General features: G+C 39.6%; 1 protein-coding gene across 7 annotated transcripts in view; it reads right to left on the minus strand.

Annotated features, from left to right (window-relative positions):
• Positions 1–3,730: 3,730 nt before the first annotated feature.
• The window catches only part of PKIB (cAMP-dependent protein kinase inhibitor beta), a 53,845-nt gene continuing 30,040 nt past the window's right edge, over positions 3,731–27,535 (minus strand). For 6 of the 7 annotated variants that reach the window (XM_010402234.3, XM_039569692.1, XM_039569693.1 and 3 more), the window contains exons 2-3: positions 8,764–8,938; positions 3,731–4,604 (exon numbers count right to left, since the gene is read on the minus strand). In XM_010402234.3, coding sequence (XP_010400536.1) covers positions 4,519–4,604; positions 8,764–8,911 — 234 coding nt within the window. In that variant the 5' untranslated portion in view covers positions 8,912–8,938 and the 3' untranslated portion in view covers positions 3,731–4,518. Of the gene's footprint in view, positions 4,605–8,763; positions 8,939–24,379; positions 24,476–27,535 lie in introns of those variants that run through there. The other variant, XM_010402241.2, reaches the window with a different exon arrangement.

The following is a 27,535-nucleotide window of genomic DNA, read 5'->3' on the forward strand; positions in this document are numbered from 1 at the left end:
GATCAAGCCAGTCTCTCACAGATTAGCTTTTCCATACATTGTACGATAAGCACTGGACTTACAGCATCAATCATTGTACAGCAGAGTCCCAGGAATAAAGCACTGGTAGGGATTGTCCAAATCCTCACATCAGGGCCCTTTGCATTGCAAGCAATTAATATATCTATGTTTAACATAGAAAAGCCCTCAGCACACAGGTAACCCCTGCCCCCACCCCCTCGCCCCCAACAAGCAAACAGCACACAAACAACAAAAAATCCCCACAACATATTCCATCAAATATAAGTCTTGCACTAAAATCCAGAGATCTGGCATCGGGATGCGGCACATGCCAAGATGAAGTGATGGCCTTCAGGTTTCCTGTTGCTTACAGCCATCAGGATACCAACTGTTCCCTACTGGGCTGAAAAGAGAAAAGAACCAAGATAGTCAAGTAGGAGTTCTCAGCAATCATTGCTAATTGCTAGCCAAAGTAGAACAGCTTCAGGTTGAGAAGATGAAACACAATTATCACTAAAAAAGGTCAAAACAGTAATCTGTGGTGGAATTTGCACCCAAGCCCAAATTGCAGAGTGGGCACCTAAAGCAGGGTAGGCTGGAAGCCAGACTTGGACATCTGTTTTATAATAAGAGTTTATGGTTTGAAACACAAGATGCCTCCTGTTTGCAATCACACGGACTTCTGTATACAGAGACACCAAGGTTCTGAGCCCATAGCAAAACTCCTGAAGTGAATGTGTCGGATCAGCTGGAGACCTTCTGCCTCTCACCAGCCCAGTTTGCAGCTGGGTTTGAGGTCTCTTAAACTTGTCTCCCTCCACTGCCTTGCACAGCCTACCTGGCAGGCTGAAGATCCCACTAGATGGCAGGACAGTTTAAGCCTTTGCTATTTCTACTTCAGAGCAAGCGCCCTGGGACGCCGGTGGACTCAGCCTCACTGGTCTGTGCTGTCTGGACCCGGGGGAATCCACACTCACCACCATCTGGGGCTTATGCTCACTGAACACACCGGTGGAGAAATCCATGCAGAAGTCTTTGTTCAATTCTGTTTCATAGGCTTTATCACACACAGAACACCAGCAGACAGAAGAGAGGAATATGAACTAATATTAATTTGCTAAATCTTGAAGTATTCCTCTTTGTGTGCATGGTACATAAGGATATTTAGCCTACTAATAGTAGTAGGTAAAGTGGTTGTAGTGGTAAAGTGCAGTTTAAACCTCTTATAGCCACTGCTCTTGTAATTTTTAAGTAACCAAGTGTAATTATAATTTCTTAATGACATCTGGAAAACATCAAGGCAAATATTCTATATATTCAAAACACCTAAATTGTTTTATATATGTGCAATAAAATTACAAGGGTACTTCCTGCCTTTTTTTTTTAGCATGCTGAGTCGGTAAGAATGGATAATTGCTTCATTATGTTCTAAAATATGGAGACAACAAAGTTACCTTTTTTATTTAGTACTAATATGAAATTCTTTGCTTTATGAAAGCACGGGATAGTGCTGTAAGATGATCAAAAAGGTGCTATTACCTGTACCAAACTTGCTGGAATGGAAATTGGGATTAATGCATTATAATACCAGATTAGCCTTAATAGAAGTTTGCTGCTGTCATTTATCAAGGTAATTAAGTATGTACCTAATTTTAGGCACCTAAGTAGTTCTATTGACTGCTGTGAAACCTGTCTGCATTTACAGTTAAGCATGTTTTAAAATACCCTGCTGATTCAGGGCCATAACTTGTGGCCACGTGAACCAAGAGAATACACTGTTATCAATTATCCATTAGTCGAGCTAACGGGAGGGTGGTACAGCCTGGATAATGGTTGAAACTGCATCAACTCGCTCAGTGACAAACATATTCAGAAGCACTTCATTTGCTCTTTACAGGCTCAGCTGAAGTTTAGCAGCACTGTTACCTGTCTTCAGTATACTAACAAGAAAATGAACCAGAGCTTCCCCAACTTTAGCTGTGCTTAAGACGCACTCTGCCCAAGCCCCAGAGTACTGGACCGCATGGCACAGAGCCTCCCAGACAGGCCTAAAGGGGTGAGTTCCCACCTGCCTGAGTCAAGAAAAATGCACCACTAATAAACTCTGCTCCAAAGACCACAGTTTATATGGTACAATGTCTCCCACACCAGTCAGTTTGTGCATCAGTCTATACTGGTCAGAAATATGCACCTGGCTCACAAATGGAGAAATGTGGTAAAATTTGGGCATACTTAAATACTCCTACTGCTACAACTAACTACAAAAGAGCTCTTTCATGCAGTCTAGACTAATAATGGTTTAGACACAAACTGAACATGCATGTGGCAAAGCAGCATTTCTGTGTTTGTAACTTGGTTAATCTGCAGCTAGATAATACACATATAACATATTACAGATCTTTTAAAAATGTTCACCCTGCTTTTAATTTAATTGCATTTTAAACCTTAGTTTTTACTACTGCATTTTTCCAAATTTTCTGTTAAATTTCATCTTTTTATGCAACATATTTTCAATGACAAGTTCATACAGCTCAAGTACAAATAAACACCAGAGTGTTTACAGTAAATTCCCCAGGGTGTTGAGCATTCTTGACTAGTTGTAAACTATATATTTGTGAGCAGTTAATACCATTTATGTATACAGCTATAGATTGGGTTTTTTTATATAGAATTTAGCACATGAATAATGTGTAAGTTCAGCTGGTTCATAATTGGTGTTTTAATAGCAAAAAATTTCAAACTAGCTTAGACTAACAAAGTACCTAAAGTATCTATTCCTGTAACCCAAATTTCAGTGTCTGTATTATAACAGAGAAGAAACTAAATATATCCAGTGCTGCAACTGTGAAAGAAGTGCAGAATTTGATATAGGCAATGAAGAGCAAAGCATATGAGGACATATTTTTCAGTAATACTCATATAGTTGATTTTGATGGGATCACCACAACTGCTTTTAATGTACCGATTTTATGTACTGGGATGCTATAAAGAGGGCTTGTATAGGAGAATGGGACTACAACCCAGAACAAGAGTGTGTACCACAAATAGAGTTACCTCCTAGTCCCTCTCCACTGTGGTTTTCACCTCTGATCCTCCAGTGTCAGCTAGTTCAGTCTCTCAGACTTTCTTAAGCCACCTGTTTTGATCCAGTGGAGTCAGTTATTTTACCTGTCCAAATCTGAAAAAAAATTGGGATGTTGCACTTATTAAATGAAAAACAGGTCAGTTCAGTTGAATTAAACTGGATGCTTTATTGAATGGTCCCCAAAAGGCAGGGTGTGAGTAAATGCACAGTAGGAATGAAAGTTGTGCCTTACAAGCTCTCTTGAGCTGTTACAAGCTCCCTGCCAGGTTTAGATTACACAAATATTTCATAGATGGAATACCAGTCAAATGTGAGATGTACCCATCAGAGATGCTTCCTCTGTTTTTGTGATGTACATAGGTGTCTGCTGCCCCAGGAATCATGAAGGTTCATGTCTGTACCTGAATCTCAGGTTTCCTACAATAAGGGAATGAATGCCAAGTATTTTCAAGAGCATGATCTCCAAAGCAAAACAAGTCCTTTCAGTAGAGAAAAAACTTTCCTAAAATCTTTGTAAAAATCACAATGATTGAAATATCGTCACTGTCAGCAAACAACAAAGCAAAACTCAGATGAAATAAAAAAATATGTGGTTTTGGGCTTTAAATATTGTCCTACAGGAGAAACATCAAGAAATCAACCGAAGACAGAAAAGATGATAGATATTTAATTTCTACAGTGAGATTAAACAATTTTCATCATACACAAACATGTCTACTTTACTTTAGATACACATGAACAGCTACAATATTCAGCATGAAAACAAATGACCAAAGTGGCAAGACTACTAAGAGTGGGAGAACTGAGATGGTCTGCCATAATCAAACAGAAGTAAGGAGAGTCTGAAAACAAACACTGATGTTTTAGTTTATAAAACCTTCTGGTGACAGGAGTAGGAGAAAATTTTATTTTATGTATTTATTTTTTTTTTCTCACACCCATTTACATATGTCTAATGATAACAAAAATCTCAGGAGATAAATTACAGATAATGTCTGTGATCTAATATATACTTAATATCACATTGGAGGGAATGAATACACCTCTGTGTCAGAGAGAAAGAAGCTGATCTGGGAAATTAAGAAACAGGATTTTTATTTTGAAACAATGATTAGTTCCTGGTACATCTCCTAGGTATATTAATTGAAACTGTCAAAGGAGATTAGTAAGGATGAATACTATAACCAAAACAAGAGAGAAAACTGAAAACAAGAGATATATTCTTTAGTTCTCTTCCTGTTTGGATATGCAGAACATTGCTTTTGAAGGATGACAGTAGAAAGAACTGTATGCCATCCACATAATCATCTAGGTATGACTGTGTTGCAAAGTCATGTCTGTGCTGCTAAAGTTGCTACCACATTCAGAAGGGGTGACACAGGGAAACTGGGAAGTCTGTTGATGGGATTCATTAACCCAGAAGTCCTTAGGTGTTAGGAATCATTGCATTTTCCTTCCGCCTCTTGACTTTCCAGCAAGGCTTTGGATGATGACACTTCTCCACCCTCTGCTCCTGCATCTAAACAAAGACAGAATTAAACATTTTTACCACACATATTCTCACAGATTTTTTAATGCAGCCAAATATTTGGGTTCACTGATCATCTCTGTTTGGACTGACTCTTTACTACCACAGTCATGGGTGCTTTAGAAAGAGAGATTAACTCAAGAGATAAAGAACTTTCAGAGGCATCTTCTAAAAGCTGCTGTCTATTGGTGTTGATTTGCCCACTTCTTGCACAGGCTGATCAATGTGCATTTGGCTGTAAAAATTGAAATAACTTTGTATTACTGTTATTATTTTTTTTTCTGGGTCATTTCCAAAATCAAATTAGAGTATTTCATTCCTTTGAGCACTGTATGGTTTCAGGTAGATAACATTACAGTTTATGGACATGCCAGTTATCTGTCTGACCTTTGACAAGAAATACCTGCGTGAATTCACCCTGTCTTCACAAGATGGGGGATTTTTTGTTGCTCTGAGTTGGAAGTTCACTTTTCCACAGATTAGAGTAGAGTTGAATTCTTACAGGACTGATATAAATAGAAGCTCCCCAGTGTCTCTGATCATTATATGAATTGTTCCATGCTGTTTCTTTTGATTAAGTTTACTCACTGAGAAGCAGAAACTCCTCTTGCCTTGATTTCCTTGCAAACAATAATAATCATTTTCATATTACCTTCAAGTCCCACATGGTAGTACCAGTGGTAACAGAATACCCAAATCTATGGGAGTCCATAGCTTTTGGGGGACAAGGAGAGGTCTGCTCAGCATATCTGGCTGTACTGTCCTCCACTTCATACTCCTCCATCTCCTCCACAGTCATGATCTAAGGGTACATTTTCAGACTTGCTATAAATATCACAAACAACTCTCAAAAGAGTTATACATCTTGGTCTCTACATACCACAGCAAATATATAATGTCATACACAATCCACCAGCTAAAGCTCTTGGCAGAAACTGCTTGATGTTTTAAATCTGCTCAGAGGTTCAGAGGCTTTGGAGTTCTATAGTGATAAAGGACTGAGTTATTTGACACCCTCCAGCCTAATGTAGCTGTTGGCTGGTTTTGTGCAGGGTTGGACATCTAGTATCAGTGGAGTCTTTCAGACAGGGTAGAGGAAAAGAGTTTGTTAGAGGAAATCTAATCTCATACTTTGTGGCACTTAGGTGTGCAGTAGGTGCTAGTTGAGCTGTTGAGTGTTATCGGCAGAATGGTACCCTAAGGCAGGTTACCAAATGTAGAAGACCAGTACAGCTTCTTGCTCTCAAACTTCTTGCAGCCTCCTCTTCAACCTTTGGGTCACCAGTGACACCAATCAACTATTTAACATGGTTCCAGTATGACCTCCCACCAGACCACCTGTGGAAAGTCTCAGCGGTCCAAAACTTACACACCACCAGACGATTATCAGACAGGATACAGATGGTCTGCATTTCAGAGTTAGGCTCCAAGATAAACAGCTGGTGCCAGAAACTCTCCTGTTCATCTCATGAGAACATCAACTTCATGTGGCTTGCAGAGTACATGGACATTTGTATCACACAGGTAGGGTCCTTGTGTATTCATAAAAAAATAAAGCAAAGCGTCTTTCCTCTTCTAAACCAAAAGGTACTAGCACATCTTGTTCCTGACTTTTCACTATGACAGTAGCTGACAGCATTTTAGAAAGAGGATATGTATGATCCAATGACCATTAGCTAAATTTGAAACAAGATGGAGAGAGTCCTCCTCACCATTTCCCATAATCTTCACTGAATCTGAATTTCAGAGTAGCAACAAAATAGGGCATACTTTATATAGCCACATGTTCCATCTTCTCCACTTCTCTCATTTATCTAATTTCTTTATTCTGAGCTGGAAATTACTTTCTTTTTTTAACAACTTATTGTTAAAGTCAGAAATAGGCAAAAGGGACGTCTGTTAGAGCCCCAAATGTTTCAAAAACAAACTATTTCCCTGTCACAGCATTTGAACTTCAAAACTGTCTTTCCATTTTGATGAATTCTCCTCTGTTTGTTTGCTGTCTCATCAAAACTTTAACTTACAACACAATGAGGCTAAAATTCTCATCTGGTACTTGTGGAATTCCCATTCCCAGAAAGCATCCAAGCTGTCAGAGTGGACCTAACTGCATCCTGTATTCACTTCCTCTTATCACTACTGTAAACTGCTGATAACAGAATCTGCTGCCTTCCGACATGCTCTGGCACAGCTACGTGTCAATGACAAAAGAAACGGACAATTCCATGCTCTTAATTGTTCTTTAAATCCTGGCAGTGCTGGTCCTGTATTTCTAAGAAAGCATCAGCACATTTTGCTAAAACTGTGTTTCATTTCTTCTTCTTTTTAAGGAATTGTATGGAGACCAAGAGAGGAGAACTATTGTGTCATCTGAAGGGCTAGATACTTATTTTATGCCATGCTTGCACTCTTTCCTGTTTGTTTTTATTCAGGGAGGGCAGGAAAAGACCAAAGAGAGAACTTTTCTATGCTTTAAAAAGTGCACTCTTTCCAACTACTAAACTTGCCAGAGGCTGAAGTGAAACAAACATGAGAAACTTATTTACAGCTGTTGTATTCTTTGATGCTGTGTTTAACGTGGTGCATGTCCTTCAAGGATCACTGCTCTAAACAATACAAAAGGTTAGTTACACATAATATAGCAATGAATATTTCCGTGGGTTGGACTGGTCACTGCACTTCCACAGCTCCTGACACTGATAGCAATATAAATTCCTATCTGCCTCCTCTTTAATGAGGGAAACATTTCTCTCCTGCTGGAGCCTGATCGTACCAGGCAGAAGATCTATTTGGCACATAAAAAACCATGCAATTTGAAAACAAAAATACTAAATGTTACGTGACTCTTTGTACTTTGGAATGAATTTCCAGTGCTTCAGTTGCATGGAGAGGGGAAAAATATATAGGGACATAATTTGCATATTCATAGGGAAAAATCTCTCGTTGAGACAAAGCAATGCCTTCTTCCAGCACCCCTTCAGATTCTTAATTTCTGCTCTTCTCCTGGTTCAAGTCAGGATATGGTCATTTGGTCCCTTCTCACTCCTCCAGGAAATGTTTTTTCTACCTGCTCAGCAATCCTTTGCTGTATCCGTGTGGGGTTTAGATTACAGAACCCCAAACACATAATTATAAATTAAATCACCAAAATAACAACAGTTTGTGATCAAAGAAATCCTTCCCCCCAGCCTTTATGGTGCTTTAGGAGGCTACACATCTAACATCCTGTAATTTCTTAGGGCAATGTAAAAGGAGGCTATGCAACTCTGGAGACTAGGAATCCCTTTTATCATCTACTTCAGTTCGGATTCATGGACCCTTCACACCTCAGCACAGGCTTGCCTTCCCCTTTGCTGCACCCACACCATCACTGCTCTTGGATGTGGGACCATCTGTTGTGGTGGTATTTGTCAGAGAAGCAAAAGTGACAAATGAGAAGAAAAAAAATTCTGATTCTGATTTAAAAAGTAGGGACAGACCATGCTCAGGGCCAGTCTGTAATTTTCATTTCATAGGCATTAGAAATCAGATTTTTCTGAACCTGAAAATCCCCCTGAAGTCAGTCTGAAAGTAAAAAAAAAAATTCACAAAGCTGGTGTTGATTAGATCTGTGCTTTATCAACAGAACACCTTATCAAATTAAAGGACATGGCAAAATAGGGTACTAGTGTCAGATAGCAAAGTTGAAATCCTACTAGCAGGAGTAAATCACTATAAACCCTACTCTTAATGTATATGTCTGAGTTAGGATAGCTGTAATTGTATTAACAGCACAGCCCTGCTGTCTTTTGCAAAGTTATCTCAGTGCAGGTGTACAATCAAATTTATAGCTGGAGTGATGGGCTTTCCAAGTTGTCCGGAAATGAAACTGTGTTTTCTCTTCCTCAGGGGATCTGGAATTCAGTTCCCAGCACTGAACTGTTTCCCCAGGCTGCTAACACTGGATCTATGGATGGATATGGATATGGGTTAATATTAACTTGTCTCATCAGGAGGGACAAGTGATAACTGCTTTGGAAGGTTGAATTTAATTCTAAATGATGAAAGAAATATTAGTGTTGACATCAAAACCTCATGGTGGTGGAAGTCTTAAAGACAAAACAAAGGACGACTGCATAAAAATGTCCCTTTCTGAATGCACAGCCATTACCTTCTGAAACAGAGAGCTCAGCCAGTTTGTGTGGCAGCTCTGAAGTCCCAGCACCAGCAGGAGAGCCCAGGATATCTGGTAAGGCGTTCCGGCGGCCTGCGCGTCCTGATGCTGCAAAATCTGTGACCACAGGCTCCACATCAGTCATTGCTGACTCCTTTCCTCATAGCAACATCTGCATATGGAACAAACAGAAGAAGAAAGCAGCTATAACCTGATGGATGCTAATCACCTGCTCAACAATACAATAGCCAGAGGCTTTGCCCAATGATTCTTTTGTTATTAAAAGCCTTACATTTCAATACTGAGTGTTTAAGCTTTATTTCTGTCCCTGAAGAAGATAGTAGACTCTGTGGACTTCCTTAACTTACCGTTTGCACATCAGACTAGCACAATGAACAGCTCTGCATGTACAAGAAACCTGTGAATAGGGTCAGCAACAGGCCTTTCTGTCAGCCATCTGTCTGTCCTTCTATGACCCGTTCCCTCTTTTTAAGTGGCTTTGCCATACAATCACTTGGAAGAGAACTAAAACGGTTGTCATATAGTCTGTATGAAATAAAGCATGTTTCCCTTATTATGAATCTTGTTCAGATTCTTATTTAGAATCTTAGAACAAACTCATTTCACAGAGGAGCAAATGATATAAAATGACCTCTCAAAACACAAACTGAAACTCTTCGTAGAATTTCTTTATCCTTCACATATCAAACCACTTGTTTTCCTCTGCTGCTTGTTATCCTGGTTTAACCTTCATTTGTGCATGTGACTTTTATCTAATAAATTACTGAATCCTGGAAATAATGGAACCAACGGTACACTGCTCCCTTGATCCCTGTCTCAAAACCCACTGAACTGAATGGGAAAACTGCTGACCACAATGGGTTCTGGACCAGGCAGAGAAATGTTTGCAGGATCACACCCCCAGTCAACAGATTAAGTGTGTACACCTAGAGCAGGATACTTGGCTGCAAGTGGCACACAGAGTGTGAAAACTGCCATTAGCAGTCACAAAGGCTATAATACAATCATTTACACAATAATGTGATAATTAACAGAGCAATTTATAATAATTAGGTACCCATGACTCAATTATAAACAATAGTTACTTGCTCTATATGAATGAAGTTCTGTTGGAAATGTGGGAGCAGTAATGTTGTCTCTTTGTGTAAATACGGTCAGTGCTTTGTGTGGTAAGGGGTACAGATGGTACTGGAGACCAAACTGACAGAAGGGTGTCAGCTTTTGGTTGACAACTGGCTGTATTTAGACTAAGAACTGGATATGGAAAGTGTCAATCATGTTAGTGTTATTCATGTAAGAAGCAGAGCATCACAGTCTCCCTTTAAAAATTCTGCTAAGCTTGGGAAATATTACTGCTTTCATTTCATGGATAGAAAAAATTATACAAATAGATATCAAGCATAACTTGCTCTGATGTGCAAGAAAGAAGAGGCAGAAAATTGATTGCTGATGTTGACCTGCCATTTCTACCACAAGCATTTTCTTTTTCTCCCTCAAAGTGCCTTTCAGCTGTGTCAATCCAAAACCAAGAAAAAATAGTCTTAATCTTTTTTGTATCTCTAAGTACCTTGTAATAGAAGAAACAAATTGTTATTGGCAAGAAACAAAGGCACAAGTAGGACTGCCAAGTCTGAAAGATGACCTGAACATGCAAAGAAACTGCTTGCTTTACCAAGATCAGTAAGTGAAAATTCTAACCTGGAGATGTAGCAGAAGGTCCCTGTCCTGCATAAAAACAGGTCAAGTCCAAATGAAACTTTTCTGTCAGAGGCAAAATGTAGAAAATATACATGGACATTCAAGAATGACCCTTTTCAGAAAACACATAAAAATCATGGAGTAATCAAGGCTGGAAGAGACGTTTAAGATGATTCAGTCAATGGTCAAACATGCATCAACATTCTCAGTTAGATTTAGCATTAAACTATGACAGGGTGAGATCAGCACTTGGCATGAAATATGAAAATAAGGAGAACGAATTCATGTTTGCATACACAAGTCTCATGGCTTTTTGGGGGTGTTCATATTTATTAAACTGTAGGTGTCCTAAATGTTTTTCTTCATACGCTCACCACAGCAAGTAAAGAGATTGTAAATTGCACTTCAGAACAGAAAATGCTTGGGGTCTTCTTTTGCTTAGTGAAATCACTAAAGTTACTCTCAGTGCCAAAATACCAGCGTGCTTGCAGTTCTTGCCCATTTCATTTCAGCCATTAATACATTGGAGCCAAAAATACTCCGGTGAGCAGAGTGCTGTTCACATAAGACCTACAGAATGACATGAACATCAAAACACACTTTCTCAAGCCTGCCTTGTGGACTTCTCCCCCCCGCCCCTTTTCTCTCTTGCATGATGGATGTTTTGGCCCCTAAATGGTTACTTTTTAAATGGAGAAAATTTGATCTCCAACTCATGCCATATGAAGCTACTCTCTTCTGCAGTACAGTTTGCAGTAATTTGCACTTTTGCACTTGTTTCAAAGCCCTCCCTTTCCTCTTCAGCACATCTCCTCCTCTGATGTAATCTCCCTGCACTGTGTAATACTAGACAACCCAGGAAGATGATGAAGGGCACAATGTGACGTGCCTTCATGTAAGTGAATTTTGATTTATGCACTTGATTTAAAAAGTATGCAGAGACAAATCTAAAACATCTGTCAGACAGAAAATCAGCTGATCATTATCCATCCGTCTGGTGGCCGTAATTCAATTTTAGCTATCTAAAAATACACCATCCTTTACATACATAACATTTACCATTAAGGGTTTTCACCTCTGTTTTTTCTATCTACACTGCACTAGCACAGAATGTTCTCTAAGTATATTTGAAAGATGAGGGACTACCCCAAGAGGCTTAGAATTGACATTACAAAACATGGGTCCATTTATAGGTCCATATAATGCAAAACTTAAGCTCACCTCTCAACATATTACAGACATTATTCAAAGTAACTTGATGCTGTACTCGAGAGAAATGCCATTTTGTTCGTTAATGTTCTAAGGGATTTCTTCAATTTCATTCTGATGTTCTCTTATAACAGTATTTTCTAAGGCCTACATCCAAGTAAGGATATAGAGTTTCTCTGCTCTTTATCTGTTTCTACCTTTAATTTTTTTAACACATTCATTGGGAAATATCTACCTTTCTGTCATCTCCTTGCATCTGTTAAGCACAGTATTCGTCATGCCTCCTCACAGAGTAAACAATAATTACAACGTCCACAGCATCTATTTTCTCAATCCACTCCTCCTCCTCCTGCTGGCTATATCTCCTTCAGCTTCACTGAACCCATTTTGCTCTAGCCTTATCCAAGATAAAGATACTCACATGTTGCCAACACCTTTGTGCACTTGCTTCTCTGAGTTTCCAAATTACTGTTGTCATTTTTCTCTGTCACTGCTCACCAGACTATGGAGCACAGTTCCAAAAGAATAGTGCCAGATTTCCAAATCACAAAGTTCAGTACTCCCCCAGCTCCCTTTCTGCCATAGCAAAAGCCCAGTCCACCCACAAGTATAAGGTGACGGGGTGGAAGAGTTGGGCAGGGATGTGGAGGGTCAACAGTAGGAAGGCAGGTGCATGTCCCAGAAAGGCTCACCTACTACAGTTAGAGACTGAAGGCTTTGACTGGAACTCCAGCTAGCACTCCATCACCAGGACTAACTTTGCAGCTCATTACTGGGCCAAGACATCACTAAGGAGGTTTTGGGAGTATTAAGTTAATCCTCTCATATATGCCTCTGAAATCTCTGCAGGGTCACCCAGAATGCACAGCAGACCACTCAGGTGTGCATTCTGGGTGAAGGAAATGCTCTGCTTGTGAAAACAGATTACAGCCAAAAGCAAAACTCAATTAATGATCTATCAGACATTCAAGTAAGTGTCCTCAGACAGAACAGTGGCAGGCAAACTACCGGTGGCATTTTCTCTAAAACACAGCTAGTTTGTTAATCTTTGCGTCTTCTTTTGCTGGCAGCATAGCCATCCCTTTGGGGGAAAATGAGTCACAGAATCTGGTGACAATTTATTTAAATAAATGACAGGAAAAGAACAATAATTCTCCTGAAACAATTTGTGTTGAGAATCAAGGGAAACAGTGCTTTAAAGGTGCTCAGTTGTAGCAGGTGACACAGTCGACATTAAATGTCAGTGTCGTCTCTTCCTCACTCTTATCTGTTAGAAAATAGATAAATCATCACCTTAAGTACTTGTGAAAGCTATTTTTGCTTCTGATCCTTCTACTGTTTAACGGAGACAGAACACCAGATTTGTTCTGCTTGGAAGGACAAACTATTCCTCAATAAATATCAAAAAGTTTCCAGCATTGGCACTGTGGCAACTCAGCTTCACGCAGGAGACTGAAAGACCAAATACATCACTCCATTCTATTCAGGCACTTTTGCCAAAAACTTATGAATCGTCTCTGCCTGTGCTATCAGAGAAAGCTACATTTCCGAAACACTGTTCGTTCTGAATGCTCTTTAGTAGGAACAAACTAGAAAGCATGAAATCCTCTCACAAACAGGTGAAAAATTCAATAGCCAAGTAGTACTTTCAGAGCCAGACTGACTGATTCTGTGTCTCAAGGGTCTCTTACTTTAATATGCATTTCAGCATCTTAATATATTCAGAAAAAACTTCAGTCCTTTAAGTGGTGTTTAGCTTGTTTTTATTTACTTGTAATGAGTGTTCTCCAAGCACCTCTACCTCAAAAGCCTGTTGGTTTAAAACTTTCTAAGTAAGGAGAACAGAAAATTAATTGAATGAAGTGCTTCCCACTGTGCAACTGAGATGAAAACCACATCTTGCTATGCAGTTGCCACGCTTTCACATCCACTTCTGCTGCAGCTGCATCCTCATGTCGTTGTCTCCTCTTACCAAAGGTCTCAGAATAGGAACATTGTCACTACACATGCTCACGTAATCCTTATGCTTTATCGTGAGGCATTTCTGGACCAAGAAAAGGAAAAAAACCAGCTAGGAACATCCATGCTTTTAAGGAAGACAGCCCAGAGATTATGATGATGACTAACAGTAAGCTGGGCACTCACATAAATTTTGTGAGACAAATTTATCTTATGTGTTTTTTCACATCAAGAACGTTTGTTACTCACTGGCAACCTTACTGCTGGGAAGCACACAGAAAGATAAGTAAGTGTTCTTTATCAATACATCTTTACCATATGTATATCCAAACACAGGGGTCTTGATTTTGTTTGGGGCTTAGGACGAGAGACCACACATATCTTAGTATGCAGAAGCAATATAGTTGACTATATGAATGTTAGAAGTGATCCACTAAGGAAAAAGAATTAAATTTATTACCTTTTGGGTTTCTTAATATATGACTAAACTTGAAACAAGAGTACTTTTTATTATTTCATGTTACAAAGATGATTTTGGTTTTCTGTACCAACAGAGTTGGCCTTTCTCAGAAAAATGTTCTCAGAATGGACAGACATTTTACACAAATGTCTTGTGTGTTATTTCTGCTCTGGGTACATGACCTGCACTACATTCTTGCACCAGAAGCAACATCCTTATCAACAGTGACCAAAAATGGCTTCCATACATGATCTTTGTAATGCCAAAATGGTCAGACTGGGATATCATGATTACAGCATTCCTCCACTTCCTGCCTTGGTGCAGGCAGAAGCACTGACTGAATACCCAGAATCTTGATCCTGTTGTTCAGAAGTCCATCATTTTAGGGCACAGAATCTGAAAACCTTGGCCAAAGCTGTAGGACTTTTTTCTTCCTCAGAATGGAACTTGGAAACTTTCAGTTGAATTTTCTGATCACTTCCATAAAACCAGTATTATACTCATGGGAAAGACAAGAGGGGAAAAAATGCCACATAACATTAATCCTGCTGCCTTTAAGCTTCTGGAGAATGTGCAGACACCAATGGTGCAGTTCACCCTCTACAAACCCATAGAGAGTAGAAAGCTTGACTGTGAGCTGTGTCTGACCCCTGAGTATGCACAGTGCTCTGATGCACAGGAGAACACATTACAAAACTAAAAGCAGTTCTAAGTAATGGCACAATTTTCTTTTTGTGAAAGAAAATAAGGGAGAGAGGAGAAGGGCTCATGATACTGACAACTGAATCAGAAGTTATCTGCAGCAAGTAATAAATGAAGTGACATTAGCTGAAGGCAGTCAATACCAGACAGTCAATACCAAGCATGTCACTTTCTGAATGTCTGTGAGTGACCAAGAGCAATGACATAAATGTTAGTCGACTTAATGGGAAACACAATTCATTTCTGACTCATCGGCTATGCTGGAAAGAAATCAAACACATCACCTACTATGGAATAAGAAATGAAACTCGGTGGTAATGAATCAACTGACCAACCTAATTCTTCCTCTTATATTTGGGCCATTCATTCCCACAGAGTTTTCATTTCCTGTTGCAAATGCACATGCCACTTTCTGAGTTCAGCCACACAGATCCAATCTTCTAAATCCTTTCTTAGAATCTGCATCTGGCCTGAAATACAAGAGAATTTTGCCCACTTTCAGGAATATACATGAGGAGCAATTTCAGAATTAGAAATAATTTTTAAGGTTAACCTTGCCTTGCAGAGCCCCTGCAATCACAACACTGCAGTTCAATTAGATTTATGCTCTTTTGCACTCTCAAAGGCACGCAAGGGAATTAGTATCTCCCAACCTCTCCAATCTCCTTTCTCCTCAGCTTTTCAACTGGGAATTCCTTAGGGAAGCATCAAACAAGTTTTTTCCCTCTGCTTTGATATCTGCTGCCCCCACATCCCACAAACACTTCCTGGAACACACACAAGTCATCTACATAAACCAGCATATGTACATCAATCTGTATACTTCATTAGAAGCAGCAAGGGATTTGGTTCTTTCCAGTTCTGTGGAAGAAAACTATTCTGACAAAACCACTGGGAAAAGCTGAAGCAAGCAAAAAGCTTGAGGCATACTGGAGTCCACTTACACAATGCACTCCAGTAAAGGAATCAGCACTGTGAAATGTAAAATGCTTTTGTGAGAAGATGAATTTACAATTTAGCAGATACATGAGAATGGAACAATCCCATGCACGTAACCAACATGGCTGTGTACCCAAAGTCTCTCAACTGGGGAAGGCCCAAATCTCCTTGAGATCTGCTGACATGAATGAGGAATGTTTCCACCTGGCTCAGAGTGAATCAGAGTGTACCTGGAGGTACAGTATGTTCCCAGGAAGGGAAGTCCTTGTGGAAGTGCTTAGAGAAGAGGAGTTGCAGAGCAAGAGGAGTTGCCTGGTAGCAACACATGGGCACAAAGGGTTGAAAGCTGGGAGCACAAGGCTGACAGACAGGTAATAACCATGGGGAGCTGTATCTGTGCTTGTACGTAGAGGAGAGAGATTACGTGAGGGTCTGTATGAGACATAGAAATTACATTGGAAGCTAAAGAGACGCAGGAAGAAAGGAGAGCTCTGGAACCTTACTGAGGAAGAGGAATGAAATCAGTAGTGAGGAGTTTCTTTGGAAAGCAAGCAAGATGGAGACAGGGAGGAAGAGGCTTGTTCAGTTCTGGGGAACACTGCAGGAGAGCAGGTCTGATGATGGATGAGCAGAGAGATGGGCAGAATGGAGACCTTACGGCTTAGCAGCAAACTAGATAGGTAACAGCAAAACAGGTTTGTCTTTTTTTAACTTAAAAGAATATGTGTGTAATTATCCCAATAGACCAGAAGAAGAAAACCTGGAGAGTATGCACAAGAAATATAAGGGCAGTTTACTACACCAAGGATCTTTCTTTTCAGGTTTTTTTGAGGTGGATAAGTTATTTTGTTAATATGACATGTGCTACAACACCCTGGCCACCAAATCTATAGTATTTGTGACAACCTTTACAGACTGATATTGTCTGAAGCCCTCAAAAGAACAAGCAGCTCCAATGAGACCTTCTGCACAGAAGTGCATTCTTTGCCCTGCAGGCAGCACCCTTCAAGGGAGAAAAGTCCCTGTTTATTTCATATTAAGACCTCCAGAGTGTCCCCTGGAGGTAGAAGTGGGTTTGGTGAAAGGGTTCTCCCTCCATTATGAAACTTGAGAAGGATGGAAGCCTGTGCTTCTTTCCATTCAGCAGTTAGGTGGTAACAGTCTGGCAGCAAGCAGGAATTGCAGTGTGAATAGGTGCAGGCACCTTGCTAAGTTCCTAAGCCTTCAAAGCATGGGACTAGGGCCATTTCCATTAAAAAGCAAGGACAAGTGCTTAGAAGCACTTGATTGTTTTAGCTGTGCAAATAAAATCTGACTTTTGATTTTATCTTTGTCATGGCCAGATAACACTCCATAATGATACACAAAGCCAGATTAATTGTATTTTATTTGTATGATTCTTCCTTCTTCAAATCTACAAGCTGTATTTTTTTGGCCTGGGTCAGACCAGGAGACCATCCCCCATCTTCTTCATGGACTTCTTCCCTGGTCATCTCAGTTTCACCTGACTGATGTGGAAATACTTGGGTTTAGCCAGTTTTGCAGTCACACCCCCTAGCATTTCTTCACCTGAGCATAGGAGATGATACTCTCTGTCTTATATACTTTATGTCTGATGAACACTTTGGAAAAGCTAAAGTCCAACCAAATCCAAACACTATTCTCTCTGAGTAAAACTTTCCTATTTAAGTTTTTCAATTCTGCATTCTGGTTTCATAGTGCAAGTACACACAAGGAGTCATCACGATTTCCAGAACAAGAATTACTCGTAGCAGTCTGTTCTAATACAAAAAAAAAACCCCAACACAAACCAAACCAGCAAAAAATGAAGTGAAACTTAGTATTAAATTGCTACATACTCACAGAGGACTGGAAACAGCATTAAAAACGAAGTCAGCTTAAATCTATTCTTTATTGAACAGTTAAAGTACTAGCATACTAATAAAGGCTAGTTTTATTTTCTTTACAATGGAAAGCTGCAAGACAGCTCTTTGACATGAGTGAGTCTGTAAATCTAACACTCCAAATTTTTATTATTCTGCTTGCTTCCTTAAGCACCAGCCTGACAGGTAAAGCAGTTGACAACTTCAGCTATTTCAGTAATGCTTATTGTTGGTGGGAGCATCTCTACCACCCTCTTCAGCAAGTATCAGTCCGAGAGCCACTGAGATATCTTGCAGACATCACCCCAACACTTCTCTCAAACACTTCTCTCAAACACATGAAACTCTGTATAACTATTTCCTCCATAATTTTTCATGTATTTCTCCACAAATGGTCTGGGCTTCCTGAACTATTTTTCTGGCTCTTCCAAGAATACTCCTGGAAATCCAATCCAAAATACTTCATTTGGCATTCTTCACTGAATAGGATGGTGGAAAGAAAATCGTATTTGCTCAATTCAATAAATGTTTCATTAGTTAATAAAATATTATTTTATTAACTCAGTTCAAGGATAGTAAAAGGTCTTTGATTTTGCTAATGTAAGTGAACTATTGCAGGATAATTCTATATAGCTATCTCTGCTGGCCTACCCAAAGGTTTTTCCAATTACATTTTTCTAACTAATAAAAGATAATTTCTTTCCCTAAAAACTTTGTCTTGACCATGTCCTTAGACCACCACAGGCACTGGAAAATTCTGCAAAATCATTCTGGTTGAGTTTGCCCTCAGGGGAAGATAAACCAACCGAGAAGAGAACACTGTGCTTTTCAGACTAATCTGGTGACTGTTAAAGTGAGCCCAGGAAGGAAACAGCCACTTGGCAAGTGAAGTCTAATACAAGGAAAATGAAGCTAACCTCCAACTTCAAGTCAACTTGGTGCCCTGAAACAGCCTTTAATGAGTTACTTAAGTTTCCTACTGCTCTCCTTGACATGTCAGTGACTCTAACACTCACAAAGCTGAAAAATCAATAGGACATATGGATATATTTCAAGAAATTATATGACTTTGCTGCACTGTCTTCAACAATTGCATTTTAAATGGGGCCCCTCAGTTCCTTGCTCAGTATGTTCCATTTATACTTTATTTATGCTTTAGCATAAATTTTTGCCTCAGAAACAGTATTTCTTCAGTATTCAATGAATAATTTTTCACTTTCATTTCATTCTCCAGCATACGTCGTGCTTTAATACAATTTCACTGAGGTCATATCCTTTACAGTTTGCCTGTTCAATCTTGGCAGTAGTCCTATTTACTGATTTTAATGAAATTACAGGTAGGAAAATTTGCCCCCTCTCATGGTGACTCACCAAGAAAATAGACCGAGATTTGAGAAATCCATCTTCTTTTAGGCTTAGAATTTAAGTTAAATAATGACCTTAATTCACAAGACTTTCTCAATTATATTTACAATAGACTTTAAATTGCAAGTAAAAACATAAATTAAATCAATTACAATTCACTGAGACATATCCTGATAGTACAGGTTTACAATTTGACCCTGCAGTTCTCCATGTACTTCATCTAATTGCAAGGCTTGTGCTGCTTCCACTGAAATTTGATAATACAGCCAGGAGACAGTACTAGGAATGAGCGCTTTGACATTCAAGAGCAGATCACTGAATCAGATTTGTCCCACTCAGATTTGGTGATAAGAGTTATCTCCAGGAGATAGGACACCTGATGATACAGTCCCTGTTACCTGCACACCAGAAAATTTGTGACTGAACCATTGTCAGAGACCGCAGGGATTTTACACCCACGGGCACAAAGGATCAGAATAACGAAACCCTCGGGTTTAATCATCTGCCAGAATGTTCTGAGACTGGGGGAAAAGCTTTTTCCACAGAATAAGGAATATAGGGACATAAGTACTTGAGAGCATCTTGTTCTTAAATTTTCTAGGAATGAGCCAGCTAAGCACTGCTTTCATCACCGATGAAAGAAATTAAATAAATCAAAAATCCACAATCCCACACTCTTGAGGAGTAATGACAGAAACAAATAGGCTAAATGATTATCCGTAATACACATTAAGAAATTTTTCCTTAGAACTTATTTTGGATTAATTTTACACTTCAGGTGAACAGTTTATCTGAAGTACTATACTTGCTTCTCCCTTCCTACTTTTAAATGACTCTATTTGTTTCCTCCGCATGTCTGCAGAAAGGGTACCATTGATCACAACAATTCATAAACCTCCCTGACTTTCATGCTGCTTCAGAGTGTCTCTTTTTCCTAGGAGAATAGGTCTAATAGGTAAAATTCATAGTAGTTACAAGCCTAAACAAGTCAGTAGAATTACACATGGGATTAATTTGGTTTAATTTCTTTAGCCTTTCAATATACTTCTATTTTATGAAAGTATGAATCATCTCTATTGCTCTCTAATAACCTTAGCCTGGGACACTATCTTAGGGCTTCACAGTTATAGACTAGTTTCATAAAAAGAAGACATATTGCAATCAAAATTCTAGTAAAATATACTAAGGAAATTATTTTATGGTCTCACTGAGCTTACTTGGCAATTAAGAAAAATGACTGTCCCTCAAAAAATCTAAGACCTAAAAGCAAATCCCTATCTCCAATTATTATAGTCTATCTGTTTTTCAAGAACAAGAACAAAGCAGACCTTTCCAAGGCATATATGAGGCTGGCAGACCGGTAATTTCCACACAGTTGAATTAATGTATTTTAAATTAATTCAATTAAAATTAATTAAGGCAGATGGCTTTCAAAGAACCCTTTCCATTTTGATAAATGATCCTTCAGTAAATATGCCCTGCTATTGAAACACCTAGATTAAGTGCTTCAAATAGGGACCAAAAAAAGATGTATTTATATCCCAAAGGATAAGGAGGCTGTGAAAATCACCAGTACACATAGGATGATTTAAAAGATGACAGGAGAAGGTTAAAGTGTGCTTTTTATAAGTTATTTGAATGAAACACTCAGACTTTCAGTACTGAAAGGGGGCCTAGAAAAGCTTTTTAGCAGGGCCTGTTGTGACAGGACAAGAGATAATGGTTTTAAATTGAAGAAGGGTCAATTTAAATTAGACATAAGGAAGAAGTTTTTTACAGGAGGTGGTAAAACACTGGCACAGGTTGCCCAGAAAGATGGTGGATGCCCCATCACTCAAAACATTCAAGGTCAGGTTGGACGGGGCTCTGAGCAACCTGACCTTGTTTCTGGTCTCCCTGCCATTGGCAGGGGGTTGGACTAAAGGACCCCTAAAGATCCCTCCCAACACAAACCGAATTTTTCAATTCTATGATTCTAAGTATGGCTGGGCCCTTAAGCTATTTTAGATGGGATACCATGATCCCCAGAACTTTGATTTAACTTTCCTAATCTGCATGGACCATTGAAGCTTAAGTGAAGTGGAGGAATGAAAACCAAAATATAAACAAGCAATCAAGTCTTGTTCCTATTTGTCATATGACAACATTAAGTGGAAGTTCCACATACTGAATCCTTTGGATTTAAAAGTTTAACAATCAGCTTGCTTTCTCCTCATCTTTTTAGCTTTAATTTAACATTTAGTCTGCTATATTCTGAGTGAGAGGTAGGTTTAATTTTGACACGTTAGAGCAATGCCATTCTTCCACAAGAGTAGCAGAAGCAACAAGCAAGATCTGTCTAAGCAAACATTGCTTCCCTTTGGAGCAGAATTGAATAGGATTTTCATCTTGAAAACTCAGAGAAAAAGGAGAATCTGCACTTCCACTGCATAGGAGTGGAACCATGTAATTCCTGAATCACATCAATTTTAATGAAACTTTTTTACTAGGTCTAGGCAAGAGAGAGACCTCTGACTGCTCCTGAAGAGTTGCTTGCCGCTACTCAGGGACTGGCACAGGGTGGGATGGCAGTCAGCTTGAGTTGCTACGGATATGGTGACTGCTTTAATCGCCAGGATCTTTGATCCCTCTGAAATTTTCACTTTCTGGTTTCACTGCTGGAAGCCCACAAACACAACCTCACTGGGCTTTCTTCCTCTGGAAAGAGCCTGTACACAGCCCCAGTGATACAGGGCTTTCCTAAAAGGTTAGGAGGCAAGGAAATCCCAGACCTTGCTTGGCTTTATCACAGGAGGTTTGTTCCTTTGTGCTCTCATCCAGCACTGAGACAAAAACGGTCAAACCCTGACAGGTACAGAGGTCATGCAGGAGATGGGACATCCTTCATCTCTACTCCATCTCTTACCCCAAAAGAGACAGCACCAGCCCTGCGTCCCCTCTTCCTACCCTCCCATGTCAGCAATGCCTTCCCTCCTCTTTCTCTGTCCTACAGCAGCACATTCACATGCACACAGGCATGCTCTCTCCATGCAGAAAGTGCCAGTGTTCCCCTCCCCACCCAGCCTCTCCCACCCTGCCCCACAGAAGGACCACGGCAAAAGTCTCCAACATCCCTGCCGAGGCTCTTCCCCAGGCAGCACCACAGGTGAACCTCCCCACAGAAAGACAGAAGAATGAGCAATGCAACCTGCAGGCGGGAAGTTACATCTGCCATTTGGAGTTACTCACATCTGCCATTTGGATTTACTCACATCTGCCATTTCAATCCCTCACTGAAGGCACTCTGCTGCAGGGGGATGAGGAGCCCAAAAGGACCCATTTCCCATTGCATAAATATACTGCTCAGCACTGACATTTTGTACCCTTCAGATTTTATGTTTAACTGGAAATAACAGCCCCCCTGGCAAGCTCCTCTTAAGCTTTTGCAGCCTCCATGGCATTTGGTCAGAGCATGTACCTACCTGTGTACTAGTAATGTAATGTGTGAGTGCAGGAACTGCAGAACGCTCACAAACAAATTATTTTTCCTATCTGCTAAGCTAATGACTGCTCCTAAAATGCCTATGAGCTCTGAACATTTCCTTTTTTAGTTTTGCCAGCATAATCATATTACAGCCTGACACCCGGCGGTGTAAATTCATCTGTCTTCTTTTATTTTTTTATTTTCCATGCACATTCCTCAGAAGTCTTTTTTTTTTTCTTTTCCCTCATTTTGTCTTATTAAGCACAGAAAGAGAGAAAAGGCAAAAAACAGATAGGCATTATCACTGAGTGAATCTTTCTGCAAACCGATACTTCTGTTTCTAAATAGTTTGAAACCAACAAGACCATTTTAGAGGACACGCTCTACAAAGATGTGTCTTTCCCAGAAATACACAGACCTAAGTGCATTGCTTAATGGAAATTCCATACGAGGGGGTTTTTTTTGTGGAAGTATGAGTTGAACATTTCAAAAGAAAGCCTGGAAGTGGTACTGACTGACAAGTGCAGATCATTGAGGGATTGTAGTACTCAAAATATTTACTTCTTGGTTTATGTACTGGGATTTAGTTCTGCATTAAGACCTATATATTCAAAAGGTCAAAAATAAGAAGATGCTTGTCATGGTCTCCCGATGAGTGCATATCCTTAGAGATGGTGGATTCTCTTTTCCTAAACTCCACTCATCACTGGAGATGAGTAGAGCCTACACCTCTTCTCTAGAGCCTTGCAAGAATCTGGGTGGTAAACTGCAGATAGTAAGATTTCAGGGGACTCTTTCTGCAGACGACCTCTTGTTCTTGAAGAGCTACCAAAGATTACAGGCATGATAAAAAGCATTTTTCTCTGATCTTCTCTACTACATTTTTATGCCTAACTTTAAAATGAGCAGTTGAAAGGTTTGTTTTATTTATAACTTGTGTTTTTCTATAGAAAAGTGCAGAAATAATTTTGCATTTTCTTGACTGCAGATGAACTGGCACAACCTTTCACTGAACAGACCTGTATGCCAGTCTCATTCTAAAACCATGGGTCACATTGTGCTCCTTACAACATCAACCAAACCACCACAGATTTGTTCAATGAAATAGAGATTTAGGAGAGCACTGACAGAAAATAAGTCCTTGCAGATACCCCTCCACAAAATCCTTGCTCATGTATGCTGATAGAGGGAAAAAAGTAAGAGCAAGATTTGTTTCTGCCTGAGAAGTTTCAGAGCTCCCCCCTCAACTGTAGAGTCCCTCACATTAGTGATGACTGTGTGAAGGCCAAGGACAAGCAAAACCAGCTATTCTTGCTCATTTCAGACCTGTTTGTGTCCAGTACTCCATCTCAGACTCCTCATGGTCACAAACAGCTCCAGAAACCTGTCTCTGATATGGATGTCTCTGCAGGACTGACCTGACAGTCTGCATTTTAAGGGCCACATAAATGAACCCCTCTTCCCCTCTGAAGGAGGAAAAGATGCACCCACAGAGAAACTAAACTCATTTCTGTACTTCTCAGAAGGGAACTCCCTAAAACACTGATAGTCGCAGCCAAAGAACATAATTTTAACATATAATATGGAGGGGTTTTTTTGGCTTTTAATCTAACCACATTTATTATACCAAACAACAAGCTAGTTCTAGCGTTTCAAAGGAGAGCCTAGAAAGACAAAGATGACTCCCACAGTGTGTAAAACCCAGCAGCAGAAGAACACTGGCAAGGCTATGAACATTTAAATAAAGGGGAACTTCTCTGTTTGCTTAGTCTGTTCAAGGCAGTAAGGAAACAAACACAGCTCAAGTTGTTTAGGAATGGCAGATGCTTATGAAATCCTGCTAAAATGTTTTAAAAACAGCTTGAAAGAGGTACAGAACACAATATAGTAAACGAGAGCATAAGAGCTACTTACAGGACAGCAAAAAGAGGGTGATGAATACCAGCGACACCCAGAAACAACTGGAAAGTGATCTCAATGTCTGGCTTTTCAGCTGACTACAGCAAAACACCAAGGAAATGCTGAACTGTTGCCAAGAAGGAAGATAAACTTGCATACATTTAAAATAAATGAACAGATTACAAATTCACATACAGGAGCACATGCCTTACAGGTAGACTTCTGGACTTCAGCCTTTTCATTCAGATACAGCCTTTTCATTCACTTCTGGTACAAAAATAAATCCTTAACAACAGTGCCATTAAAGGAATTCTCCATCCTCTCAAAACGGAAGGCAAATCTCTCTGCACCAGCAGTGCTGTTACGTTCACCCCAAAGGTGGCAACAGCTGCCCGGACACCGTGTAAGCAACAAGCTGTGGCTGTTCCATGGCATTCTGCTATCCAAACAGAGAACACGTAACTGTGGCATAAAAACTGCTTTCACACTGTTCTAAGATAAATAGCACTTTGCCAACGCATTTTCAGCAAATGTCTACAACAGAGTTTGTATTTCAGCATCTAAACACAGAGAGTTTCACAGCAGACAAGAAAGCTACCTGGAAATAACCACACTGCCTAATTTTGTATTAGCTGTCAGTTGATTTGCATGAAGAACTGACCAGCCTGTAAGAAGAGGGTCATTTAGTATGGCTTCTTGGCAATCTGCCCGATTCTGCCCCCAAAATGCTAAGTACCTTAACATTCATGGTTCAGGTATGACTTCATCCCCACGGCACGGCTTCAAGAGGGGCCGGCATGAGCTACAGAAGAAAGCCGGTGCTCAAGCTGTGCCAGCAGCTCCAGCTTCCACTGTCTCCACAAAAATAACCTGCCATCACATAACTACCAGAGAAGCAAATTGCCACTGGAAAAACCTCCCTGCTTGTAAAAATCAGAAAGGCTGCAGCAATTTGAAGCCACACACATCTTTTGTGCTGCGTACGTCAGCAGGGCAAAAAAAGGAAAGAAAGAATCAAGAAAAATTAACTTCTTGGTTGAGGAAATGATTCAATGTTCTGTACCAAATCAAGGTTGCCTCTATCTGACATTTTTCAATGGTCAGTCACCCACAAGTGGGGGGCTGAGGGGGAGGTGGAAGTTTATTTACCACTGAAAACATTTCTTCCAACACAGAAGATCCAAGCTGAATAAAACTCAGCTGCTGTAAATCTAAAGCAATCCCACAAGAGTTATGTTTTTCTAGATGTGCACTGGGGCAACTTATGTATTAATTTGGGCACAATATGAAAACATGTTAAAGTCTACACCAATATATTCAACAATTCAGTGCTTGGCAAGTATAACCTTTTCTTCCCCATATTCTCTCTTGGATGAACACTCTTTTCAGTAACCTTTTGTGCTGAGAAATAATGAAATCACTTCATGAAACACAGTACAAACTTTGTGAAGGGCTCAGAGAACTCCTGCCTGTTTCACAGGTACTAGTCATAAAAATGCTGCTCCAGAAAGTTATTAGAATATGAAGTAGATACAGGTTCATCACAGAGAGGTGGCTGGATTTCAAAATACTTCAAAATAAGTTGTACCACGTTTCAGCTTCCACCTCAACATTTCTGCTACAGTAGCCAATACAATAAAGACAGCATAAATTTACAGGAAAACCACAATCTTGCCTGAAGCTTTAAGCACTCTGTAAAATTAGTTTTCTTCTTGTGCATGTCGGTTATGCCTATTTTATTGGTTTTGCTCAATTAACACCATCCAGAAGAAAATTCAGCGATGCACCTGTCCTTGGCCACTGGTTACAAAATGTACTTCATTTATTTTAGTATAGTTGGCAAGGCAAAGCAAGAATGGATTTCTAATTAAGAACCAGGATCTGAAGAGAGTAGTGTGAATACAGAGAGACAGAAAATGTTATCAGTTGCAGAAAGGAGGTGTGTGGTTGGTACCATGCTGATGCTCATAGTCAGCTCAGCTGGGGTAATGCAATGGCAACAGCACCATTAGCCCTTATCCCAAGCTGTTGTCTTCCCTTCTATTCCTCCTCCCTTCAGTAAATCATGCCTGGTATCAGCAGGGAAGCATCAATTTGTGAATGTTATCACAAGTTAAAATGCTGTCTTGTTCCAAATCTGTTGCTCACCTGAAGACCAAAGCCCACGCTTTTACTACATTACTGAACAAATTGTTAGTACAGTCAGTGCTTTGAACCACATCCTTAGCCCAGAATGCTTTCTTTGCACACATGCCCTTTCAAACCTGACATTTTGTGTATTGATTTTAGCTGCTTTATAGGTACCTAAGTGCTGAGGAGAGGAAGAAAACAACATGAACATACAAAACATCTGTTGATGGGTTTTCTCTACTCTGTTTTGAAGAACAAAAGCATATATATTACACATCGTTGCAGCTCTTCAGGGTTTCTATCAGCTAAAGGATAGATTTTTCTGAACAGTTACTGCAGCTTCCAAAACTGTGACTTAGAAATCAAACTTTCACACTTAGGAGTTTGGTAAGTGGCTTGGTGCCACATAAACTAATGATCTAAGAGCTTCCTAATATGCAGCAGGATGCTTTAAGTAAAATTTGTCCATTACATATGCAAGGACAGGTTATTTGCTGTAAACTTGGATAAACTTTGTTGGTCTAGCAGCAATGAGAGCATTCAGAGTCTCCTAAATAACATACTTAGGTTGTGTAAAGTCCATCCTGGCATGTCATAATTTATTAAGTCACTTTTGCGTTTCAAGAAATTTATTTTTCAGATAATACTTCTGAGACTGTTACTTGCTGACTTTTTCTACAAAAAGAAGTTCTATTTATTAATTTGTTAACATACGAATGAAGTATTCTGAACTTGAATTTAGTGCATTGGAGAAGCTCCGTTAAGTCTTTTAATAGACCAACCAAGCTATCTTCTATGAAATTTTTAAAGAAATCAAAATTAGACCATGAAATATATTATTGGATTGATGTCCAGAATGTTCTTAGGTTAATGAAACACATATAAAAGCATTTCAGGTTATTTGTAACATGCATTTATTTTGTATTATTAGGTATGGACATCCCTACACAGACGTCTGAGGAGATATGTCATCCAATTTCTTGTCTCTCTGAATGCTCTTGCCATAGCCATCAAGGTGAGATGACTAGCGATGAAAAGAAG

The sequence above is a fragment of the Corvus cornix genome, chromosome 3, assembly GCF_000738735.6.
Source record: "Corvus cornix cornix isolate S_Up_H32 chromosome 3, ASM73873v5, whole genome shotgun sequence".
Lineage (NCBI taxonomy): Eukaryota > Metazoa > Chordata > Aves > Passeriformes > Corvidae > Corvus > Corvus cornix.